We start from the raw sequence: 20,305 nt of genomic DNA, 5'->3' as shown, positions 1-20,305 counted from the left end.
AAAGAAGGAGCGCAAAGCATGAAAGGGAAAGATGTTGATAATCTTTATTCAAGCAGACACAAATGATGACTGTGGTCTGCCGTCGTTACTTGCTGCAAATGATCCTAAAATTCATTCATGTCGGCCATCTGGATTTTAACCTCTAATCCGTTTCTTTGGAAATACACATCTTGACACCTCGTAACCCCACATGTATTGTATTTTATTGTATATCGCTGCACAGCTCCAAGGGGCTGCGGGTTCCTGGGGAGGAGCGACCACTTCCACGTCCTTTGATGTAAAAAAAAAAATGTTGGTTATAGCCACTTTTACTCTTTCTAGCAACTCACAGGTCAGCTTCCGTGTTAAATGAAACAGATGAGACTCATTATGCCCCGTGCAGACCAGAATACTGTGAACACGATGTGAGGCTAAATACTTTAGTGTGTTCAGTGTCTTTAAAATAAAGATGATGACAATGGCGTGTAAAAAAAGCAGGTTAGAATGGAAACAAAACAGAGGCTTGTTCAAAACAGTCTATCAAATCAATTTATTGAATTTTAAAGGGGTGCTCTGAATTTACAATTTCCAGCTACAGTACATGACTCCGCTCTCACATCAATAGTTTTAAGCTATTTTGTAAAAACAATCCAGTCTATTTTTCAGAAATCTCCTCGATAAAAAGGTCACGCTGCCAAAACAAACAACAAAAAGATAAATCAATGAAGACAGATGCATTGAGTCTGATATATATGTATGAAATGATATCCAAAGATAACGTTGCGCAGAAGGTGTTAAAGATGTAAGTCAGACACACATATCCACTAAAATGACAGATGAAAGGTTTCAAACAGAAACCCAGCAAACCTATTCATAATATATTAATCCTTTAAAATAATGAATTTGCATTTAGAAAAACAGCATTATAGGATTTGCTAATTTGAAAGTATAGATAAGCATATAAACAGCTGAAAAGGCCTTTTGATCAGAAGTTCTATTCTCGTCCGAGCAGTAAATGATGGTAACAACCACTTAATACATTAAAAAAATAAAACAAACTATAAGACTTCTCTTCACGATTAGAGTGAAATGAAATGCGAAATGAATGAAACAGTGATTATGTTCAGGATATGATTTTTAACGAACGTCAGCCGCAACCTGTAAACACCACCTGCCAATTTTAACTGACTTTTATTTTTATTTTTTTTCCTCAATGCCAAATTGTTTTTGCTTGTTTTTTTTCCCAAGGCACTGGAGATCAAAGTCTCCACGGCTCAAAATCTGTCCCAGCGACTGATTCCCGCAGCGCTTTGAATCAAAGCAGTTCTGACATCTGCACGATGCAAAGGCTGCTTTCACGTCCCGCCGGAAACAAATCAAACAGGAGAATGTCGTTGCTGCGCGTTCAAGAGACACCACTTCAGATCGTAGGACTTCTGACCTCGGCTGTATTTTGCGACCGACCAGAAACATGCCAGACTATCCTGTGGACCTCGACTACGTCACTGCTCCACCTGACCCTCGCCTCTGTAGGTGTGGCTGATCCTTGCTTCTAGGAGGTCACCGTCATGGTGGTTGAAAGCAGGTGAGAGGTGGCTTTATTGAGAATGTCATTATGACCGAACGACACGCGGCTGAGACAAACTACACGTCGTGAGCCGAACAATCGGCTCATTGTTGCTTCCGATGCCACAATTTATTGAACCTGTTTTAGCTTCAAGACCTTCAGCTATGAGCCAAAATCATCTGCCAGGCAAATCATCTCAACAAGCCACAGAAACTCCAAAACGTCACACTGCGGAGCAGATTTTGTTTCTTATTTTTGGATGTAAAATAACAAAGGATGATGGGAACATGGATGCAATGGAGCTTTCATTTAGCTTTAACCCAAGTATAATGCAATATAAATGGGATTTTACATCACAGCAATGAGGGCTACAACTCCAAGCAGCGAAGAAAGACTCGTTCCATAAACCAGTTTTTCTTGTTCCTGAAGGTTTAATCTAAATCATTTTTCTGAAACGTTTCCTGTGATTCAGTGATTCAACTCAACACACTAAGCGTTCGCTTGGTGTTGCCCTTCGATGCGCTAAAGTGCTGATTAACTTAAGGGTAATAATAACTTATTAGCTTATTATGGCTCAGTAGCGTAAGATAAAGCGTTAGCATGGACTCTGGGACTCTCTCATTGATGCTAAAGTGTTAGTCAAACAAACATGTGAGATGAAGTGTTAGTATGAGGTTTACAACCTTAACACCCTATTGACATGAAGCTGATATTAAAGCGGTAGCAGGAAGGCGAAGGGTGAGGAGATGCTACGTAGCTTTAGCATTGTACAGCTGAGTCACTCCGGGCGGACGTTCATTTGGTGCCCGTGTTCCCACTCTTTACTTACAAGTTATACAAATATTTGTTTCTTCTTTTTTAACGTTACGATCATTATGTAGGAGTTAAACGTCCCGCTGCCATACAGTAAACGTACTGGGTGTGCATTTAGTGGAGATGAGAGAGGAAACCACCTCAAACCAAACTGTCCGGCCGCTCTCTGGGACGCAAAGAAAAGATGTTAACGAGAAGCCGGTCAATTAATAATTAAGACAAATCATTTATACAGCATTTCTAAAGGACCAAATGAAGAGGAAAATGGTACTCTGTTTTTACAGTGGCTGTAATTAACCGTCGGTCTTTGGTTCACCAACCCTTAGAAGTCAGAAAGCAGGAATACAAGAAAAATAGCTTCGCAAAACAAATTGCTTTAAAAATATTTAGAAAAGAAACCGCATACCAATCTAGTTGTGATCATCTTCAGAATCAGTTTCACCATCTCGCAATAACAGCTCTACACACGCGCCCACGCACACGTTAACATCTTCAAACATCATCAAACCCTGAGCAGAGAACTTAAGACTGTTGATAATAAGAATCCATCAAGTGACCAGAGAACACCTGTTAAGATATGTGCCTCTCCGGTAATTCTTACGGAGCGATTCACAGGTTCAGGATCCGATGGTGTGAGACACCAAGCAATGGAAATAATGTGGCTGGTTTTCCCTGTGAGAGTTTAAAGAACGATGCAGTGCGGTCAGTGCGATCAGATCAGACCAAATAATCAGATGTCGGTTTTTATTCTTCTCAAATATCAGGTATCAGCAAGGAAGTGTCATAAAATGATATGGGTGTTATTTTTGTATAGAAATTACATGTGAAATTTTGGACAAAGTCACTTGTCCAAACTTAATGAACTTACTGAATATATATTGTTGATTTCTTAATCGCAAAGAACGGCACAATTAAAATAATCAACTGTTTCCATGAAACACATTTTGATGACCAAAACGAGGAAATTGTTGCAGAAATCAAATGCTCTATTTTATTTATGCCATGAATTCAAAGCTTAGCTTAGAGACCCATAAAATCTTATACCTCAATTTCATACTCATCCAAATGGTCTATTAAACAGTTCCCACACATCAATGTTAAATCGGACGGACACAACCATAATTCTCCTGTGAATTCTGCTGGGATGTCAGACGAACTAGCAAAAAAATAATAAAAGACTGGACATTTTTTCCCTGCAAAGCAAAAAGTGTCACAACATGCTTGACTTTAGGGAATTGAAGATCTGCAACTACGCCTCAAATAGTTTTGCGTCATGATGGTACGAAAGCTGTCGCAATGGCTTTTCCACACGAGGTAAAACAAGAATAGATTATAATAAAGCATTAAAACAACGGCATATTCCAGATGGTTCGTGTATTTGGTGGCGGGTGAGGTCATGGCAGGACAATGACGATGCATGTAGCAGACTACATGGGAGACGTGCACGATTTTTTTTTTTTTTACAAGAAACTCCTGCAGAGGCCCACTAATCCCAACTGGTGGTGCCTGCAAACCGCCGAGCGGACAATCGGATAATCCTGACGACAGATGGCGGCAGAGAGGAGGGAGGAGGGAACGCTGTGCTCTCAGAAACCCTCCGTCGCTGCAGAGCCGAGAGGCCGAGGTGAGTGAGAAAGGAAAAAGACGCAGCACTGCATGATGGGAGGAGGATGGAAGGGAGGAAACAACGGGCACTCAATTAAGCCTCGGGGGGGGGGGTCACCGGGCCATTCGATGTGCATCGCCGCACATCTGGAGAGACGGGTCGGGTGCGAGAGGCGGAGGCGTCGGGCTGTTGGCAGCGCTTCTCCGGGGAGAAACTAGGCTTTCTTGACACTAATGTTAATCAATACGAAATGTAAAACTCTCAAGTGGTGACAGCTCGTGGTCACAAAACCGGCACACATCGATACCGTCGTCTAACTGACATGACTGAGTCAGTTAGACGACCTTTCTCTCGCCCGCGCTCGTGTCACCACACTTCAGAATCCGGAGGAGGGGGGTTGGGGGAGGGGGGGGGGGGGGGGGTCATCACATAGGCTGGCTTTGAAGTGGTCATGACAGAAGACCATTCGAGTGAGTGCCGTGAGTAAAAGGTTTCAAATTGAAACCAAAGTTAAAAGAGCAAACAGAGATACGGATAACAGGTAACGCCGTTAGTCCCTCAATAAAGTAATTAGCCGCCATAGAGTCGTGTTATCAGGACACCAATACTTGTAAAGCCGTCAGACTTTCAAACTATATGGTTATTAGTTGCATGCAATCTTTTTTTCCGGAAAAGGTGAGAGCTCCGTCGAGTCGTTTTCCAATCCAAGTAAACTCAAGCAATTTGTCTTGTTGGTTTATGCTACAAAAATTGTTTCTTATACACTTTTTTTTTTCTTCAGCATTCTTCAGTTAAAGTTAAATTTAAGATTTAAAGAGACAAGCGTAAAAAGTGAAATGCAATACGAGACCATGATTTGTAGTGTGTAGTCCCAGAAGAAATGTACAGCACAAATAAATGTATGGTCCCAAAAAAAAAGAAATCCCAAATGACACATTAGTGTTGTATACATGCACCGCGGCGGCCTCTTCTTGCATAGATTGAATTTGCAGGACATTTTAAAAAAAAAGGCCATAAACCCACTCATGAATCAGTTAGTTTACTATAAAGCTTCAATGACCAAGAATATTAGAGTTGAATGAACATTAGTGTTGTGCATGAAACCAACCCTGCTGCATTCTTAAGAAAATAATACCTTCTATTTATTCTTTGATTTGATATGAAAGTGAAGCATGTGATTTTCTCTAATATGCCTTGAAGATTAAGGTCTTCATGCAACTGAATACAGAAACACCAAAGATTGCATGAAAAAAAAGACTAAATAAAAAGGTCTCGGGTCTAATTAGGAGCTTGCGATAGAGGTTTATGGTTAAAAACTATTTTAGATTCTGTGATGAAACGAAAACATGACGCAGATCTCTAAAAACATTTGGTATATACAGTGTGTATAAATCTATGGTCGACAGTTACTCCCAGGAATAGTCGCTCCCGATATCACTCATGCGTCGTTGTTTATCGTGGCCGATCGCTCCCCGCATCCTTAACATTTGACCGTGAGTCATCCTCAGACTGCGCCCCCCCCCCCCGCGCCTCTGCCGGCTCTGCCAGCATTGCAGCGTTGCTATGGCGACGCTCCGGCGTCAGATGGAGATTGCTGATTCGAAAGACGAATCTCTCGCTAGCCAATAACGACCCAACTCTTCGTGCATGCAAATGATAGAAACCTTGCAGAAATTAAAAATCCTTGCCAGTGGGAGTTAGTCCAAATACACAATACTTTTTTAATCTTGTCCCATCATCGCTTTACATTGTTATTTAGACATTGAGAGCAGTCTGGCAATTCTTTTTTCTTTTTTTTAAAGGTTAGTTATTTGAGGTCTTGAGATCTTTGAAGTATCAACCTAAAAAAAAAAAAAAAAATAGAATCCAGCACAGACTTGTTTAATGCCATGCATATCATGAAAAAAGAAAAATGGTTTCCACTGAGGCGGAGGTGGAGGCGCCATTCAACACCGGAGATTATTGCAGAACGGAATTCCTGAAAGTTTTTCTTAAAATGTAAGTGAAAGTTTTCCCCAAATCATGACCCGGGGGGGGCGGGGGGGTTGGGTGACCATGCATTGGGAGCTAGGATGGGGTTGTGGGGGGCGGCGAGGGGCCCTCTGGAAAATAAGTGAGCCAATTGACTTAAAAGCAGTGGAGAGAGAGGGGGGAGGGGGTAGGGGGGGGGGGGGGGCGGGGACTGTCGCTGCAGATTTGCCACTGTAAGATGCTCTGTGGGGAACTACTAATAAAATGATAAGAGGCGAGACGTCACATTAAAGCGGGTGAATGAGGAGACATGTATGTTTGCGTCCCGCCCGCAACCCCGCCCCCCCACCCCCCCGTGCCCCTGCCCCCCCCCCCCGTCGGCCTGATCGGTGAGCCGCAACCAGCCAACCTTTCACAGCAAAATTATTATACCAATAAATAGAACCTATCGCAGCAGCCACTCACACAAACACTGTAACAGACCAAGTCAGCGGAGGCTGTAAACACGGTAGGAGTGGTGGTGGGGGGGGCGCAGGGTGGGGGGGCGCGTCTCTTCTTCACTTTCTGCCGCTTTTTTAAAAACTCTCTATGTGAAGCCACAAAAAAAAAAAAAAAAAAAAAAACTCTTCTCCAGTGTGGTAAATGTCAACGGATGCAGTGTAGCAACAAGATCCAGGCAAGAGCCGACCCCCCCGACACCCCCTCAAAAAGAAGAAGCAAATCATCAGACGTCAGTAGTAGGGCTGTATCGGTGCGTGAGGTCCACGTAGGCAGCAGATTTTGTAACAGAGGATTTAAAGTGTGCGAACAGCAGGCAGTCCTGGTACACTACAGAAGAATGACGGGGAGGGGGATTGGGGGGGGGCCGGGGGACGCCGCTTCGAAATGTCAAAACTAGTGCCTTTCTGCAGAAGTAGTTGCGTTAGTAGCTGAGTGAGCGGGCAAAAGAAGAAGAAGAAGAAAACCAAACAGGTGAACCCGGATATCAATCCTCCTTCGCATTGTCCGTGACGGCGGGCGCGGGGGGAGAGTCCGGCGGCGCCCGGCCGCGCCGGTAGAGACGCCAGCCCTTTCGGCAGAGGAGGACGAACCAGTAGACCTGCGGCCCCAGGATGCAGGTGTTGCCCAGGTTGGCGGACAGCGGCAGGTGGAAGGGCACGCTGTAGAGCGGGATGCCGTAGTGGCGGCCGTACACCCAGTACATGTAGGGGAAGAGGGCGATGCGGAACAGGAAGAAGGTGAGGAGGACCATGCCGCCGTTGGCCTTGTGCAGCCAGCATTCCTGGAGGCTGAGCTGGAGGAGGAGGAGAGAGGAGGTCAAAGTATGACAACACGGTAAAGGGGCTGTACTAGAATTAAAACGGGTTCATTGTTTAATTGTGCAGTTATCTCTTGGATTCCGTCAAAATATAACAAAGTCCCTCGTCTTGTGAAATATTCCGGATGAGTCATCCTGAAACGGGCTGACACATCAAATCACAAGAGTCAGCTGGGATTCGGGGAGACCAGCTTTCCCGTCCTGAAACACCATACTGCGGATTTCTCGGAGATCTTCCTGGGCTCCATCTCTTCAGACCGCCGCTGAAAGGCTGGATGGGCCCCCGGGCCGGGCCGGGCCGGGCCGGGAGTCAACGCGGGCGGCGTAGACGAGCAGCCCCCCCACCTCCGCAGACACCAGGTGTCACCCTGAGTCCTCTTCGGTTCTTTGATCACGGCTTCACCAAAAACACGCGGCGAGTGGCCCACTACGGCGCAGGATTTAAAAGGGGGCGGAGCATGGGGGGGATGACTAAGGGAGGCCTTGACCACCATTAATGTGCGAGAGAGAGAGAGAGAGAGAGAGAGCGCCAGGGCTCCTCAGCTGAATGCCACTGACTTGTCTTTTTTTTGGTGAGGGGGAGCCGTGCACCTTAATTATTGATGGGACAGTGACGAGCTGAAACGAAGCTCCTCGGGTTTTTCTGAACGGGGCGAGACGCCCGATCACCGATGGCGTGGATTGATTCTAGACGGCTCCGTTGGGAACGCTTGTTGACCTTTCTGACAAAGTAACTGTGGCCGTTCTTAACGTGCAGACTCTGCGCCTTCCCAAAACCAGTGGCCGCCGTAAAAAAAACAGGGACAGCGCGCAGTCCACAGCAGGCGGGCGACTTCCCGGTCTCACCTGAATAAGTATCTTCCCCAGGGAGACGAAGGGCGTGCTGAGCTCCGTTAGAAACAAACAGCCGACGAAGAAATCCCCCTGGTCCCTTCTGAAGAACTGAGGGGACAGACAAACAGAGCACACGCAGTGAGCAAACAAACACGAGCAGAAAAGCACACAGCTGACATTCAAGGACAACTCTGCAGCGCTCTCAGTGGAAATGTGGCGAGACAGGTTTGAAAAAGAGACGCATTTATCAAGGTTTGAAAAACATTATGTATCCCAAGGTTGAAATCTGAGGGTTATTTATGATATTTTTTGACGTTTGTGTGTTGGTCGTTCATGGCAGGGCAGCTTCTCCTCAGTTATCAGTGGACAGCAGCACCTGGGAGGCCTCACTGGGACGCAGCTGAAGCCACATCATATCTTTCCTTAAAAAGGAATCTGCAGGCTGCAGAGGGACGTTGCAACGAGCGCTGTGCAAAGTCAGGATGAAAGCGGATCCCTGTCGTCCCGTCGCCTACCAACCGTCCAGTGGGGGGTGTCTCAATTCAGCCGCTCACCGGCAACGCGCTCAGGTTGGTAACCAAAGTGCTGCTGGCCTAACTTGTTATTGGTAACTGATGCATTCACCAGTCACTGGTAACCACGACAACACACACAGCTTGCAAAGCTGACGAGGTTGTGTGGTATTTCCCGGCTTTACGAGTTGAGCAGGATCACCTGGAGACAAAAAAAAAAGGGGCGGAGAACTCCACTCGTGTCCTCCAATCACAGGCAAAGAAGATCACACATCGAACTCGACAAGTCAGTTGAACTATAAAATCTTTGTTTTTCCAAGTCGTCAAAAGGTCAACGTGGGTTTTGTAGTGTCATTAGCAACAAACAAAGCAACAGTAAGTCCGGTACTCGTGCGCAGGCGAGGATGCTCCGATCCAGAAATACATTCAGGTGGATTCGATTCGAGAGCGACATCCTTTAGCGGTCTGTTGGTAATCTACACGCTCCTTTAGTACAACGCCACAACCGCCCCATTCTACTACAACTTCAACACGGCAACCAAAAAAAAAGGGGCAGCGTGCGGCGAGCCACAGCGGGTGGGGAGGGGGGGGGGGGGGTAGGCAGCCATGTCCTGTGCATAATTAATGAATGAAGCTTTCAAAATACCGCCCAGCGGCACAGTGCTGCGTAGTCAGAGAGGCCATCCGAAAATAGGTGAGTCAGTCTGGACGGCTAAAGAGACAAAAGGCGAGCGCTGACTGGTAGCTGCGCGATGAATAAAGCATGATGGGCTCGGGACGTGACCCCCCCCCCTCCCGCCATCTGTCCATGAAAGAAGGATCGAGGGCACAGAGGGAAACTTCACACCGCGGGTCGAACTTAAACCACGTTTTATCCGCCAAACATTCAAACATGCTCACGCTGCGGAAAGCTCTCGCATGACACTTGACACGAGGCTTCTGAGACGGCCGCTTCCCTCTAAATCCAATAACTGCAGTGGGAGACAAATACCACAGTTTCTACTTATAAGCACTTTTCAAGCAAAGCAATTGGGAAACTATCTGCCATCCTGCAACATGTCCAGGTGTCATCTGCAAAAAAAGGGCCAATTCAAACATTTAGAGCACCACAAGTTCTCCAAACATAAAGTACTATAGAGACTTTCAACAGGCCGGCTGCTCGACCCCCCCCCCCCCCCCCCGCCACCCGGCTCGTGTGGCCTATCGGAGTGGCACAAAGCTGACGAGTGCGGGAACAAGAGGAGGCAGTTGACAATGACGGGGGCTGAATAATGGAGGGTTATGTGAGCCGGGTCTCAGCTGCCCCTGGCACTGCTAACCTGGGTCCTCCGCGGAGAGCAGGGTGCCGGTGCCACGGGCCGGCTGCAGAAAGGGAAAGGTCCTCCGTGACCGTATCGCGGTGTTAATTGGCTTCCATTCTGACCGACACTGAACCCATCGGAGGGAGTCAGAAAACCGGCAGCACCATTATGAACTCAAATTGTGTTCGTGGGACAGTTCAGTAGGTTTCCAATTTGCAGTTCAAACCCGCGCTGTAAGTCTTCATGGTCCACAGTGCTTCTCCCTGACTGTATATCCATCCACACAAATCACCTTTTCCTTTTTTCATCCAACATCGAGATCTTTGGCCGGCGGCCTTTTTCCCCTCCGACATTCCACCAACAATCGCAAAGAAACCAGCTGCATCTTTCATCCGGCGTTTCTCCATCCGTCCCTTTGCAACGCTCACAATTCAACGACGCCAAGGAACCAAAATGATTTCTCGCCAATTGTTCCAGGAACGTAATCAATAGTTGCTCCATTTCCTTTCCTGAACTGCCCAAGTGAAACGGACTATGCAGTAAACCAGCGAGTGTTCCTTTCTACTGCACCAACCGGAGTGGCAGTCCACGGTAACATCCCACAGCGCAGCGAGATGACAGATGTTTGCAGAACCAGCTGGATTATCGTGTTTTGCACACTAATGTACTAGTTTGGTAAAACATAGCAGTGAGCACCGGGCCGCTTTTATTGTTGCCACTTAAGTAATCATTAGGAGATGATGCAGCTCAAAGAGAGGATTGATCTGAGAACAACGCACCGCCTCACAGCGGGAACTAACGGCGCATTACTGGCAACGGACAGAACACGTGACTTCTCCCAACTGTATAGCGTCGTCGGCGCCATTGTTGTTTGCTCACACACACACACGCAATGAGACTAATGGATTTGGTCTGTAAGAAAAAGTAAAGAAAAAAAAAAGAAAGAAAAAAACAGAACAGCGGCAATTATATTTACCCAAAATGCAATGTTGTCCATTATCCATCTCCAGGAACAGTAAATAGCTTCCCAATTCTGACCGTCCTCAGTGAGATGGAAACTGAAGCATTTAACTCTACAAAGTCAGACATTTTCTGGACAAGGTTCATGGACCTTTTCCCCCCCATCGCATTATAAACTGCACATTTTTTGGTCATGTTTCCTATATTGTTAACCCTTGAGACCCGTGACGGGTGCGGTAACGAGGCGGCGGTCCGTGCTACTAGTCGCTTTGCCGCCAACACCTCAGGCGACTGACCCCTGACCTCGCGGCGCTTTCACGCTCTTAATTATCCGCCCTGACTACTGACAACAAGCTCTGGCCCACGCCGCCTGCGCCTCTCCTCACCAGCGTGACGGGCAGCAGGATGGTGAGCAGGGCGATGTGATGCAACACCAGCAGGAACTCGCGGCGGACGAAGGAGTTGACGGTCCTCAGCGAATGCCGCTTGTAGCTCTCGTGCCCTTTGACGTGGAAGCGGTGGTAGTGGCTGAGGTACATGGCGAAGATGTCGTACGTCATGTAGGGCACGCCGTACCAGACGATGAAGTAGGTGGCCAGCCAGTGCCTGAGGAGGGAGGAAAAAAGAAAAAAAACGACAACACGGCTTTATTTATTCTGACCAGAATCTTCTCGGACAAAGTTAGCAGGCCCAAATACGCCATCTCGTTGAGAAGTCGATAAATGGTGAACACGCAGAAAGTGGTTTACCCGTCGGCCTCGTCTCTCTCTCACGCAGACACACACCGGCTTTAGGGCGGAAGGAAGGAAGTGCAGTGTAACAAACGAGCCGGGTGGCTGCAGCCTTCTAATGAGCCCCGGTTACCGTGATGGTGAATTATGTGGACAGCACGCAGCAAAGCAGAGCTGAGCCACTGACCTCTGACCTCTGACCAGGCTTTTCAGCTCTTAAGGTCAGTGGATGGAGGGATGAAGAGCAGTCGGGCACAACGAACCACTGAGACTGCGCGAGGCGATTTGCTCGCGTGTATATTTTCTGTATAAAGGCAATGGGAAAATACGGCTAACGGCTATTTTTGTGAGGACAAAAAAAGAAAAAATTCTCCATATAAATACGCGCACAGCAGCTATACGGATGGAACACGTTTAACCAGGTACACACCTTACACATACAGAGATTTGTATAGAATAAAAATATAATTACATACACATATATTATTAGGAAGAAAATAATCACGGCCAACCAAGAGGTTAGGTACAGGTCACCGTAGCGTTCACGGAGGAAAACACGGATAACTAAACGCTCCTTGTGTTAACACGGACTGACATGAAGCTCCAGCCCAAGTAGGGGGATGTTTTTCAAAAAGTTACTGTCACAGAGGCAGTGAAGGCTAAAAAAAGGCACAGATTGTGACAGAGTATTAGAGTGTCCGTGGGTCTGACACCGGACCATGTGTCCCATAAGCCCCCGGGCCGCCGTACGCGTCATCGGACGGCAGAACTGAGCAGCGCTGTGGAGGAATTAAGCCCAGTCGGTGGAGGGGAGGGGAGGGGAGGGGGGGGGGTTCTGGAGATTAGCTGCCCCGAAAACTGGGCCTGCCCGAGCACTCGGTAGGATTATAACGCTAGCATTAGCTTAGCACCACACCTCCCAAAACGGCAATGGGAGGCGAACGCTGTGCTAACTTGCTACCGGGGTGCTGATGTGTAGCCAGAGCTCGAGGAAACAAATAAAACAGTCATTGAAAAGAATAAATATATATATTGAAAATATATTTAAAAAAAATAAAGGACAGTTGTTTTGCCAGACTGTAAATACATAATTGTGCAAGCAATGAGGAACCACTGTGGGATAAAGTGTGGGAGGTCTCTACACAACTGTTTCCAAAACAGACAGGAAGAAATCACCAGCATAAGACGAGCCACCTCGGCCCTTATTTAACAAGTAAATAGGGCACATATTAAACTGGTCCTTCTACTGTTTTTTTCTGCTTATTTTCTCTGTCCAGCCGAGAACAACAGGCGCAAACGCAAGCCCCGCCTAGTTTTAATAAAGAGAACACTGACTGACAGGCGGACAAATCGTCTCCCAAGTTAACGTTTGACTTGCCGCTGAATTGGTTTAAAAAAATAAAAAAAAGTTGCGCGAAAGTGAAAACACAAATAAACACAATTAGTTATCGAACCTGGCGTTAATGACGCTCTCCCGGCATGATGACACAACGATGACTCCCACCGTGGTTGCCATGACGGCATGGATGGAGGACACCAGTCTGAGAAAAAGACACAAAAAGGTTCAGAGAGAAAGTTATACAAAGTGATACAAGCCATAGGTGGACAGTTGATACACTGCAGCTGCGAATATCACGTGGAGATAGAGATGTTTATAGCCATGGTCACCATGGCAACGTGGCGCCGGCGGGCCAGTGTTATGGCTAAGATGGTCAACCCTACGCCGGCTAAACGTGAACATGTTAGCATTGCCTGTTTGAGCCGGTTAGCACGCTGCAGTGAGCTGCCTCCAAGTACAGCATCGGAATTTATTTCGCAAGTGAAACCTGATGAACGTGGGTCACGCTTTGGGGAAACGCGTCCCCTCAGGTGAACCACACGGGCAGTCGAGTGTAACCTCGTGGGATTAGCAGTGCCGGGCCTCGGCCCTCCTCGTCTATAAACAGCATGTGACAGAGGAGAACACACACCCACACACACCTTAGAAGTATACCCACAAGTCAATGTGTTAAACAGTAACTTTAAAAACTCATTGACCAATGTTCTGTGGGACGAAAAAAGAAAAAAGAAGGATTTCTGGCCATTTCGAACAGGACGTTGGATTATAAACACCAATTTGTTCAAACTATGAATTGCTGCTTTCTGTTCTCCGACTCTGCAGCACGGACAGTAATCGGCTTTGAAACCCGATAAAACATGCAGTTCATGCCGAAGCACTCAGCGAGGGCCTTTCACACGCCGCTGTTTCCGCTTTTCACCGCACTTTGCGCGCCGGGTTCGCACCCACTCATCACCAAACCACACAACGGTGGAGACACAACACACGAGCAACCGTCGTCTCATCTGGTGGGACTCAGTCACTCCGCTTACTCGAGCCTTTTCTTGTGGTTTGTATCAACTCATTTTACCATCAAAACAAAAAAGAAAGGAAAAAAATCAACCAATGAATGAGGCCAGAAAACTGTGTCCCAACATCAGGTACACAAACCACGCAGAGACCCTGCTGCACACGTAACCATTTAAAGATGTCTGGCCAGTACGCGACATCTTACATCAGTACTTTGATTATAACTGATGTGGTAGAGACTTCCGGACTGTCTTCGCCCAGCAGGACGGCCCGTTATCTAGGTTGTTATAGTGGAATTAGGGAGGGGTGGAGGGGCGTTGAGATAAAAAGCAGCATGTTCATCGGCGAATGTGGCTCACTTTAAAAGAGAGCAACGGGAATGAATAGAAATTGGGCAACTGACTAAAGTTCAGGTCAAGACGGCCCTCATGGCAAGTACACACACACACACGCACACACAAATTAGTGTGAACCCAGGGATTTGTTTGACAGCACTTATGCATTGGACACGTTGTCACTAAGCCAACGGGCCTGGTCGACACAAGTGGGACCCCACTGAGACCACGTGCACGCCGCAGAACGCGTCGCCTTTTACTTCCTGCTGGACGGAAGGACCAGCTTTAAAAGGGACGCCTTCTTTCTCGTCTACTTAACGAGAACACGGTGTGTCGCAAGCGGCGAGATTGAGACAACAAAGGGGGAGTTTGTGTTCCCCGCTGGAACCGGCCGTCAGCTTGCACCAATCTCACCGGGAATGCGGCCATGACGGCGCCGAGGCAACAAAGGCCACGTGGTCGGCAACCACAAAACCACAGGCCTGAGCTGGAAATGCCTAACTGGATTGTGTGTCTGTGTGTGTCCATGAACTCTACCCCGAGAAACGCTCTCTTTTTCTCTCTCTCACACACACGCATTTTACCCCCACGCCTCGCTGCCTTCTAGGGCCATATGGTCGCACACTCCATCACAAGACCCAGATTTCAACACAACTCATTTACTGTGTGTCCGGTGAAAGGCTGCAGGTTGGTGGGGTGAGTGGCGCGCAGAGGAGGAGGAGGAGGACGGGGGGTGGGGGGGATTGGAGGGAAGAGCGCGTTGCTGCCTCGTTCAGCAACGTTGTCTTTTCTTTCCGCTGTCGGGCCGGCGACGTACTCTCACACTCCCCCCCCACCCCCCTCTCCATCTCTCGACCGGAGTCTCCCTTCAGTCGGTGGCGTTACGCACGGACGGCTTTCGCTCTCCCGTGCTCCGTCACACGCTCGGTGAACGACCATCATGAGAGTGTGGGGAGGGGGGGGGGGTTTAGCTCCTCCAGTAGGTGGGCTACGTAATCTGTAGGTTTGCATTGGTGCTGCGGCAGAGCGCGGAAGGAAAAGTGACAGCAGAGGCAAAAAAAAAAAAAAAGGGAAGCAGCCGGGGTGCATTTCATGGCGGGGAGGAACCCTGAGTGACTGCAGCTGCATCGTCACCACTGTGGCAGCAGCAGAGGGACTGATGAGACGATGAACGGAACGCTACCTGGATAGCTTCGGAATCGCTAAGCGATGAATTGAACCATAATTAGCAGCACCACCCCAATGGGTAAAGGGGAGTGAACTATGACCTCTAGTTGGCCGGCGCCAACTACAACCAGTAAAGGACGACCAAAGAGTCAACCTAGTTAAGGAAAGGTATCTATTCCGTATTAAACGTTGCCTGTGTGACTTACGCCATTAGCCTAAATAACCCAGATAATGTCCTTTAACTTCCCAGTGTTGACTGAGAAACATTCAGAGCTGTTGATTTAACTATGGGGTCATTTTTAAGGCTCTTACTGATGGCGGCGTCATTGTCCTAAAGCCCACCACAGTGTGAGGAGTACATACTACGGCCTTATATTTACGGGGGGGGAGGGGTGGGGAGTCACATGTTCTTATAGAATTACAATGAGGAGTTGAAATCTTATCTACCGTGCTGTTGAAGTAACTCACACCAGTCTGCTCTTTTGCCCGAGTCCAAATATCTGAACGGCCTGGTAAGAAACACCTTTCATGACGAAATCCTAAATGATCAGCTCAGACACACGGGACGCAACGTTTATACAAGTTGACCTACGAGGGCTTTGCTTTGCTTTCGGCCCGTCAGTTTCTGCCCTTAGATATCACGGAATACAAATTAGGAGAAAAGGCCGAACACTTCCCGTTGTTGTCAACACAGACGTTTAGTTTCCACTTGATTGGCTTGAGCTCCAACTCAAGCTTGTCGGTCACTTGGTAGCCGAGAGTTCACTTTCAGCCGAAAGACGTGTAGAAACCCAGATCTCATGTACTGAGGGGTGCAAAGGTGATGCCCGCCTCCCCGGTTGGTAACCAGGACAACCGTCACAGCACCCCAGGTAGGATGGCAGTTCTCCTGCCAGGTGTGACGCAATCTGAGAACTACCGTTTTATATCCGTGGTCCACACGAGATCCTTTCAGCCGGTTTGACATATGCATTAGGTGTCGAGCCGTCATCAACGCAGGCTTTCACATCGCGTGTCAATCGAGCTTTGCGCGGCGCGGCCTCCTGCCCGCTCAGACGTTACCATTTGCTGACTACACTACCCACTTCTCCCTTTGTCAGACACGCTGGTTACATCAGTTGGGTAGAAAAAAGAAAAGAAAAAGCAAAACTATTTCATTATTTAAACCCTTGAATGAATTGTGGAAATAAACAGATGTATTCTTGTCTCTTGGACTTTACACGGTTATTGGAAATGTTTTCAATCACAAAAGTGTGAAACAGTCTTAAGCTGTCTCACAGTACTAACAGTGATGTTAATATTAGTGGAGCTGTGCCTTCATCTGTAAACGGGCAGGAAAAGCAGGTTTGGACACAATTAATATTCATACAGGAAGAAGAAGAAAAGCTGTGAATGTTGATCTAGAATGTTTAAGTCAAAGTTCTGAATGAAGCGTTGCACTTAATATTCAATAAAAACAATGTCCTTCAATGTCTACGGTCACCTAGTTCCTCCTCAATAGCTCTGCATATGTGCTTCTACGCCATATAGATAGTAAACTTCAGATAAAAGCAGTTTTCTTAGTATACTTCTTGCAATAGCGAATAAAAGACAATCACGTTGCATTGTGGGAATTGTAGAGACTTTGGAGCCAAGTTGTATTACGGTAAAGCTGAGTGTTTAAATCACATTTATGAATGTTTTTACTACCTCAATGACTACAGTCAGCCGACTTATTACTTTGAACATTATACAGTAAATTGCGTACATGAGCTCCAAGCGACAGTTAACCGGCGCGTTCTGCCAGTTATGTTTTACCGCATGTATTTGTTGAAGGCCGCGCACACGCATCTATTAAACTAAATGACATTTGCACAAGGCACAGAAAGCACACAGGGACACAAAAACTGTACGATCTCAGCGCGCACGTGAATTCTACCCAACCGGTTTTCCACCATGATTGAGATGCTCCAATGCCTGGGCCCTTTGTGGCCCCCGCCGACACGGGACCTCGAGGGACCGGTTGCCAACCAGGCGGTGAAACGTCCTCTGAGAGGCGTGCAGGAGCGTTTCCCTTTAGACGAGCGTCGGTAAATGAGTGGGAGCATTATTCAGGAGCAAGGTTCAGTGTTTTCCAGGAGCCCGGCTAGCTCAGCACTCGACCCTGACCGGAGCTCAGAGGATTAGCAAGAGTGACAGCGTACAAATGAGCATTGAACTGAGCTGTGCACATGTGAGCATGTCACACTGACACGCACACACAAACAGTGTCGCGAGGTCTAAAAGTCACCAAAGAGGCTGCAGATTTGATGATAACACACTGCTTGGGTTTGTCCCTGCTTGTGTGGAGCTGTTGCAAAGCACCCCCACCCTCCTCCCCCCTTGAGGGGGGGGGGGGGGGGGGTGCAAGGTTCCGATGGTGTTACAAGACCAGCAGTTATTGCATGTGAAAGGAAACCATAAAATAATGCATGTGAGAAGAATCTGATGGATGATAGTCACTGTGAAAGAGCCCAATTGAATACAGTCACAGGCTCTCTCTCTCTCTCACACACACACACACACACAGTTATTTTTCTGCCATGATATGACTACAATTATATAACGTTCCCCGTGCAGAGAGCCGTAGTTTGACGCTAGCTGTGATATTTGCGGATTATTTTTTGGGGGGGGGGGATTACTGTGCCAATTTTGCGCAAAAACCGTAACGGTTGATACTCGTTGAAACAGGAAATTCAATGACACAAAATACGTAATCCGGTGATTCAACGGAGCCAGCAGTAATCGTAAATTTGCTAACGTTACATAAAATAAAATAACAAGATTAGCTAGCTAACTGACTGAGAGGGGGGGGACGTTACTAGCTACGAGCCTCCAAACAAGGTCAAATGCTATACATTAGCTAACAGCGTTCGGTCGCATTTGGCCACGAAGCGACGTTGTGTAAAAGAAGGATGGATTTAGTCCGGTTACCTCTCGCTGACCAGCACCACGTCGGCATCGCTCCAGTATTTGAACACACACGGCAGGATTTTCCTGAAGGCGAAGAAGAGACCGGGGAAAACTACGGCGCCACAAGCTAAAACTTGCAACATCCTGCCTGTATTTTCCTTCAAACCCGCCCGGAGTCCTGACTCTCTCCCCGCCGCCAAGTTTCGCCCGTTTACACACGGCGATGAGGCATTTTAAAGCGTGGCTGAGGGGGGGTGGAGAGGGGGGTGGAGGAGGTGGAAGGTTGTCGGTGTTTTTTTTTTTTCTTCTTCTTTTTCTTCTTCTTCTTCACCGGGAACAGTCCACCATCCGCGCGCACACACCGCCGAGGCTCAGCAGCAGCAGCAGCACCACTTTCGGGCTAAAGGCGAGCGGGGCGGGCTAAACCAACGGAGCTTTACAATCTGCTGTCAAAATAAAAGCCCTGACCCGGCTCCGGAAGAAAGGTGGTGCTTCCGGTGAGGCGGTTCACATGGCGCGAGGGTCGCGTTACACAATTTGATCTTTTATTTTGAAGGTCTGACAGACGCACTCGAAAATGAATTGTTGTTCTCACGTGACGGATATAAACGTCCGTCCTCGTTTCAATATAAAAGTAACCGTTAATAGTGAACAGCAGATTGTCAATTAGCCATTTTGGCACCCGGTTCACTTAAATGAGAACAGAAAGGTTGAATGTTCTAATATATTTATATTTTACTTGAAAAATTACCATTTTGACCTTGACTCAATGTCCAATTACAAGTTAGTCACAAGACCAGTGCAGAATACTGTAATCGTGATATTAACATAACATCACCTAATATCTAATATCACCTGCTCTTCTGGCTGACGTGTCAGCAACTTGCTCTGATAAAGTATCAGTTATTATCTTATGGGATTAGAGGATGTGTGAGTGTGCTGTCAAACCCAAACAATGAGACAAAAATAGCAAAACAGCGCCATCAATTTAAAAGACGCAGCTGAAAACCTCTGACACCGTTTCTGTATCTGCAGTCCGTGTTCAACTGAAGCTATACGCGATCAGATGCTGCTTTCAGGCGCTGAGTAAACGCTGGCATTAAAGACAATTGACCTGACCTCGCTTGGTCTGGTTAAAGACTGTTCCATGATGATCTAATGTATTGCTACCATTGTTCCTGAAATCTGGTTGAGATGAATAAACCACTTTGAGCATTTTCGATCCATTGGTAAAAAATGACCTTGAGGGGCACAATATTCCTTTACTGAACTTAGGAAAACTGTGGTAACACGTGTCAGCTGTACCGTTGTTCCTGCAGTACCGATGTGATGGTCAGAATAGACACTGACATTTGGCAACTGGCAAAACAGCGACCTCTTAAAGGAAAGAGCGTGCGCAGGGGTTTTTAGTTAGCTGTAATTTGCAACCACGCCACCACATGCCACCAAATCCCACACTCTGTTAATAGCTGTTGCCTACCACCTACAACATGTCGGTTAACACTAAATCTTTATTATCCAATGGACTGCACCCAGCGGTGTGACGAAGATAAGTCTGTGCGTTAAGGTCTAAAGTTTCCCTTTGAGGATCAGGAAATTCTGGAAAACCGAAACATCACTTGGGTTTCCTTATTGCCACCTCAAACCTTATGATAGCGCAGTTGAGTTTCGTTACCTGTGAAACAGTAGAGAGCTTCTGTGTCAGTGAATCCAGAGTTCATCAGAAAAGACAACCTTTGTTTTTCACAGTTTATCGTTGCTGGGTGTGCTGCTTCGGGGCTGATGAAGAGGAGACACCCAGGGGACAATGTTAAAATGTAACTGTAATGTAAGACTCAACATTGGAGTCAAAGGGTTTACAAAGGGAATTCTGTATACTTCTTTTAACACATTGTTCCTACAGTCATTAAGAAAATACAAGAAATCCATCTTC

The 20,305-nt window shown here is 47.1% G+C and overlaps 1 protein-coding gene across 1 annotated transcript; it reads right to left on the bottom strand.

Annotated features, from left to right (window-relative positions):
• Nucleotides 1-5,661: 5,661 nt before the first annotated feature.
• On the bottom strand, nt 5,662-18,877 carry tlcd3a (TLC domain containing 3A). Its single transcript, XM_040180444.2, has 5 exons — nt 18,394-18,877; nt 13,047-13,133; nt 11,248-11,467; nt 8,101-8,196; nt 5,662-7,230 (listed from the first exon to the last, which is right to left on the bottom strand). The coding sequence occupies exons 1-5, from the start codon at nt 18,513-18,515 to the stop codon at nt 6,922-6,924; spliced, it is 834 nt and encodes a 277-aa protein (XP_040036378.2). The 5' UTR covers nt 18,516-18,877; the 3' UTR covers nt 5,662-6,921.
• Between the last annotated feature and the right edge of the window lie 1,428 nt (nt 18,878-20,305).

This window comes from Gasterosteus aculeatus, chromosome 7 (genome assembly GCF_964276395.1).
Source record: "Gasterosteus aculeatus chromosome 7, fGasAcu3.hap1.1, whole genome shotgun sequence".
NCBI classification, from domain to species: Eukaryota; Metazoa; Chordata; class Actinopteri; order Perciformes; family Gasterosteidae; genus Gasterosteus; species Gasterosteus aculeatus.
This window is presented reverse-complemented; position numbering and strand designations above follow the sequence as displayed.

Bases quoted from the DNA above. Each gene is read 5' to 3' on its own strand.
- tlcd3a (XM_040180444.2), bottom strand. From the start codon at position 18,515: ATGTTGCAAGTTTTAGCTTGTGGCGCCGTAGTTTTCCCCGGTCTCTTC. The intron at 11,468-13,046 runs GTTCGATAACTA...CTCCCTCCTCAG, and splicing joins GAGAGCGTCATTAACGCCAG to GCACTGGCTGGCCACCTACT. The intron at 8,197-11,247 runs GTGAGGAGAGGC...CTGTCCCCTCAG, and splicing joins TCCTGCTGCCCGTCACGCTG to TTCTTCAGAAGGGACCAGGG.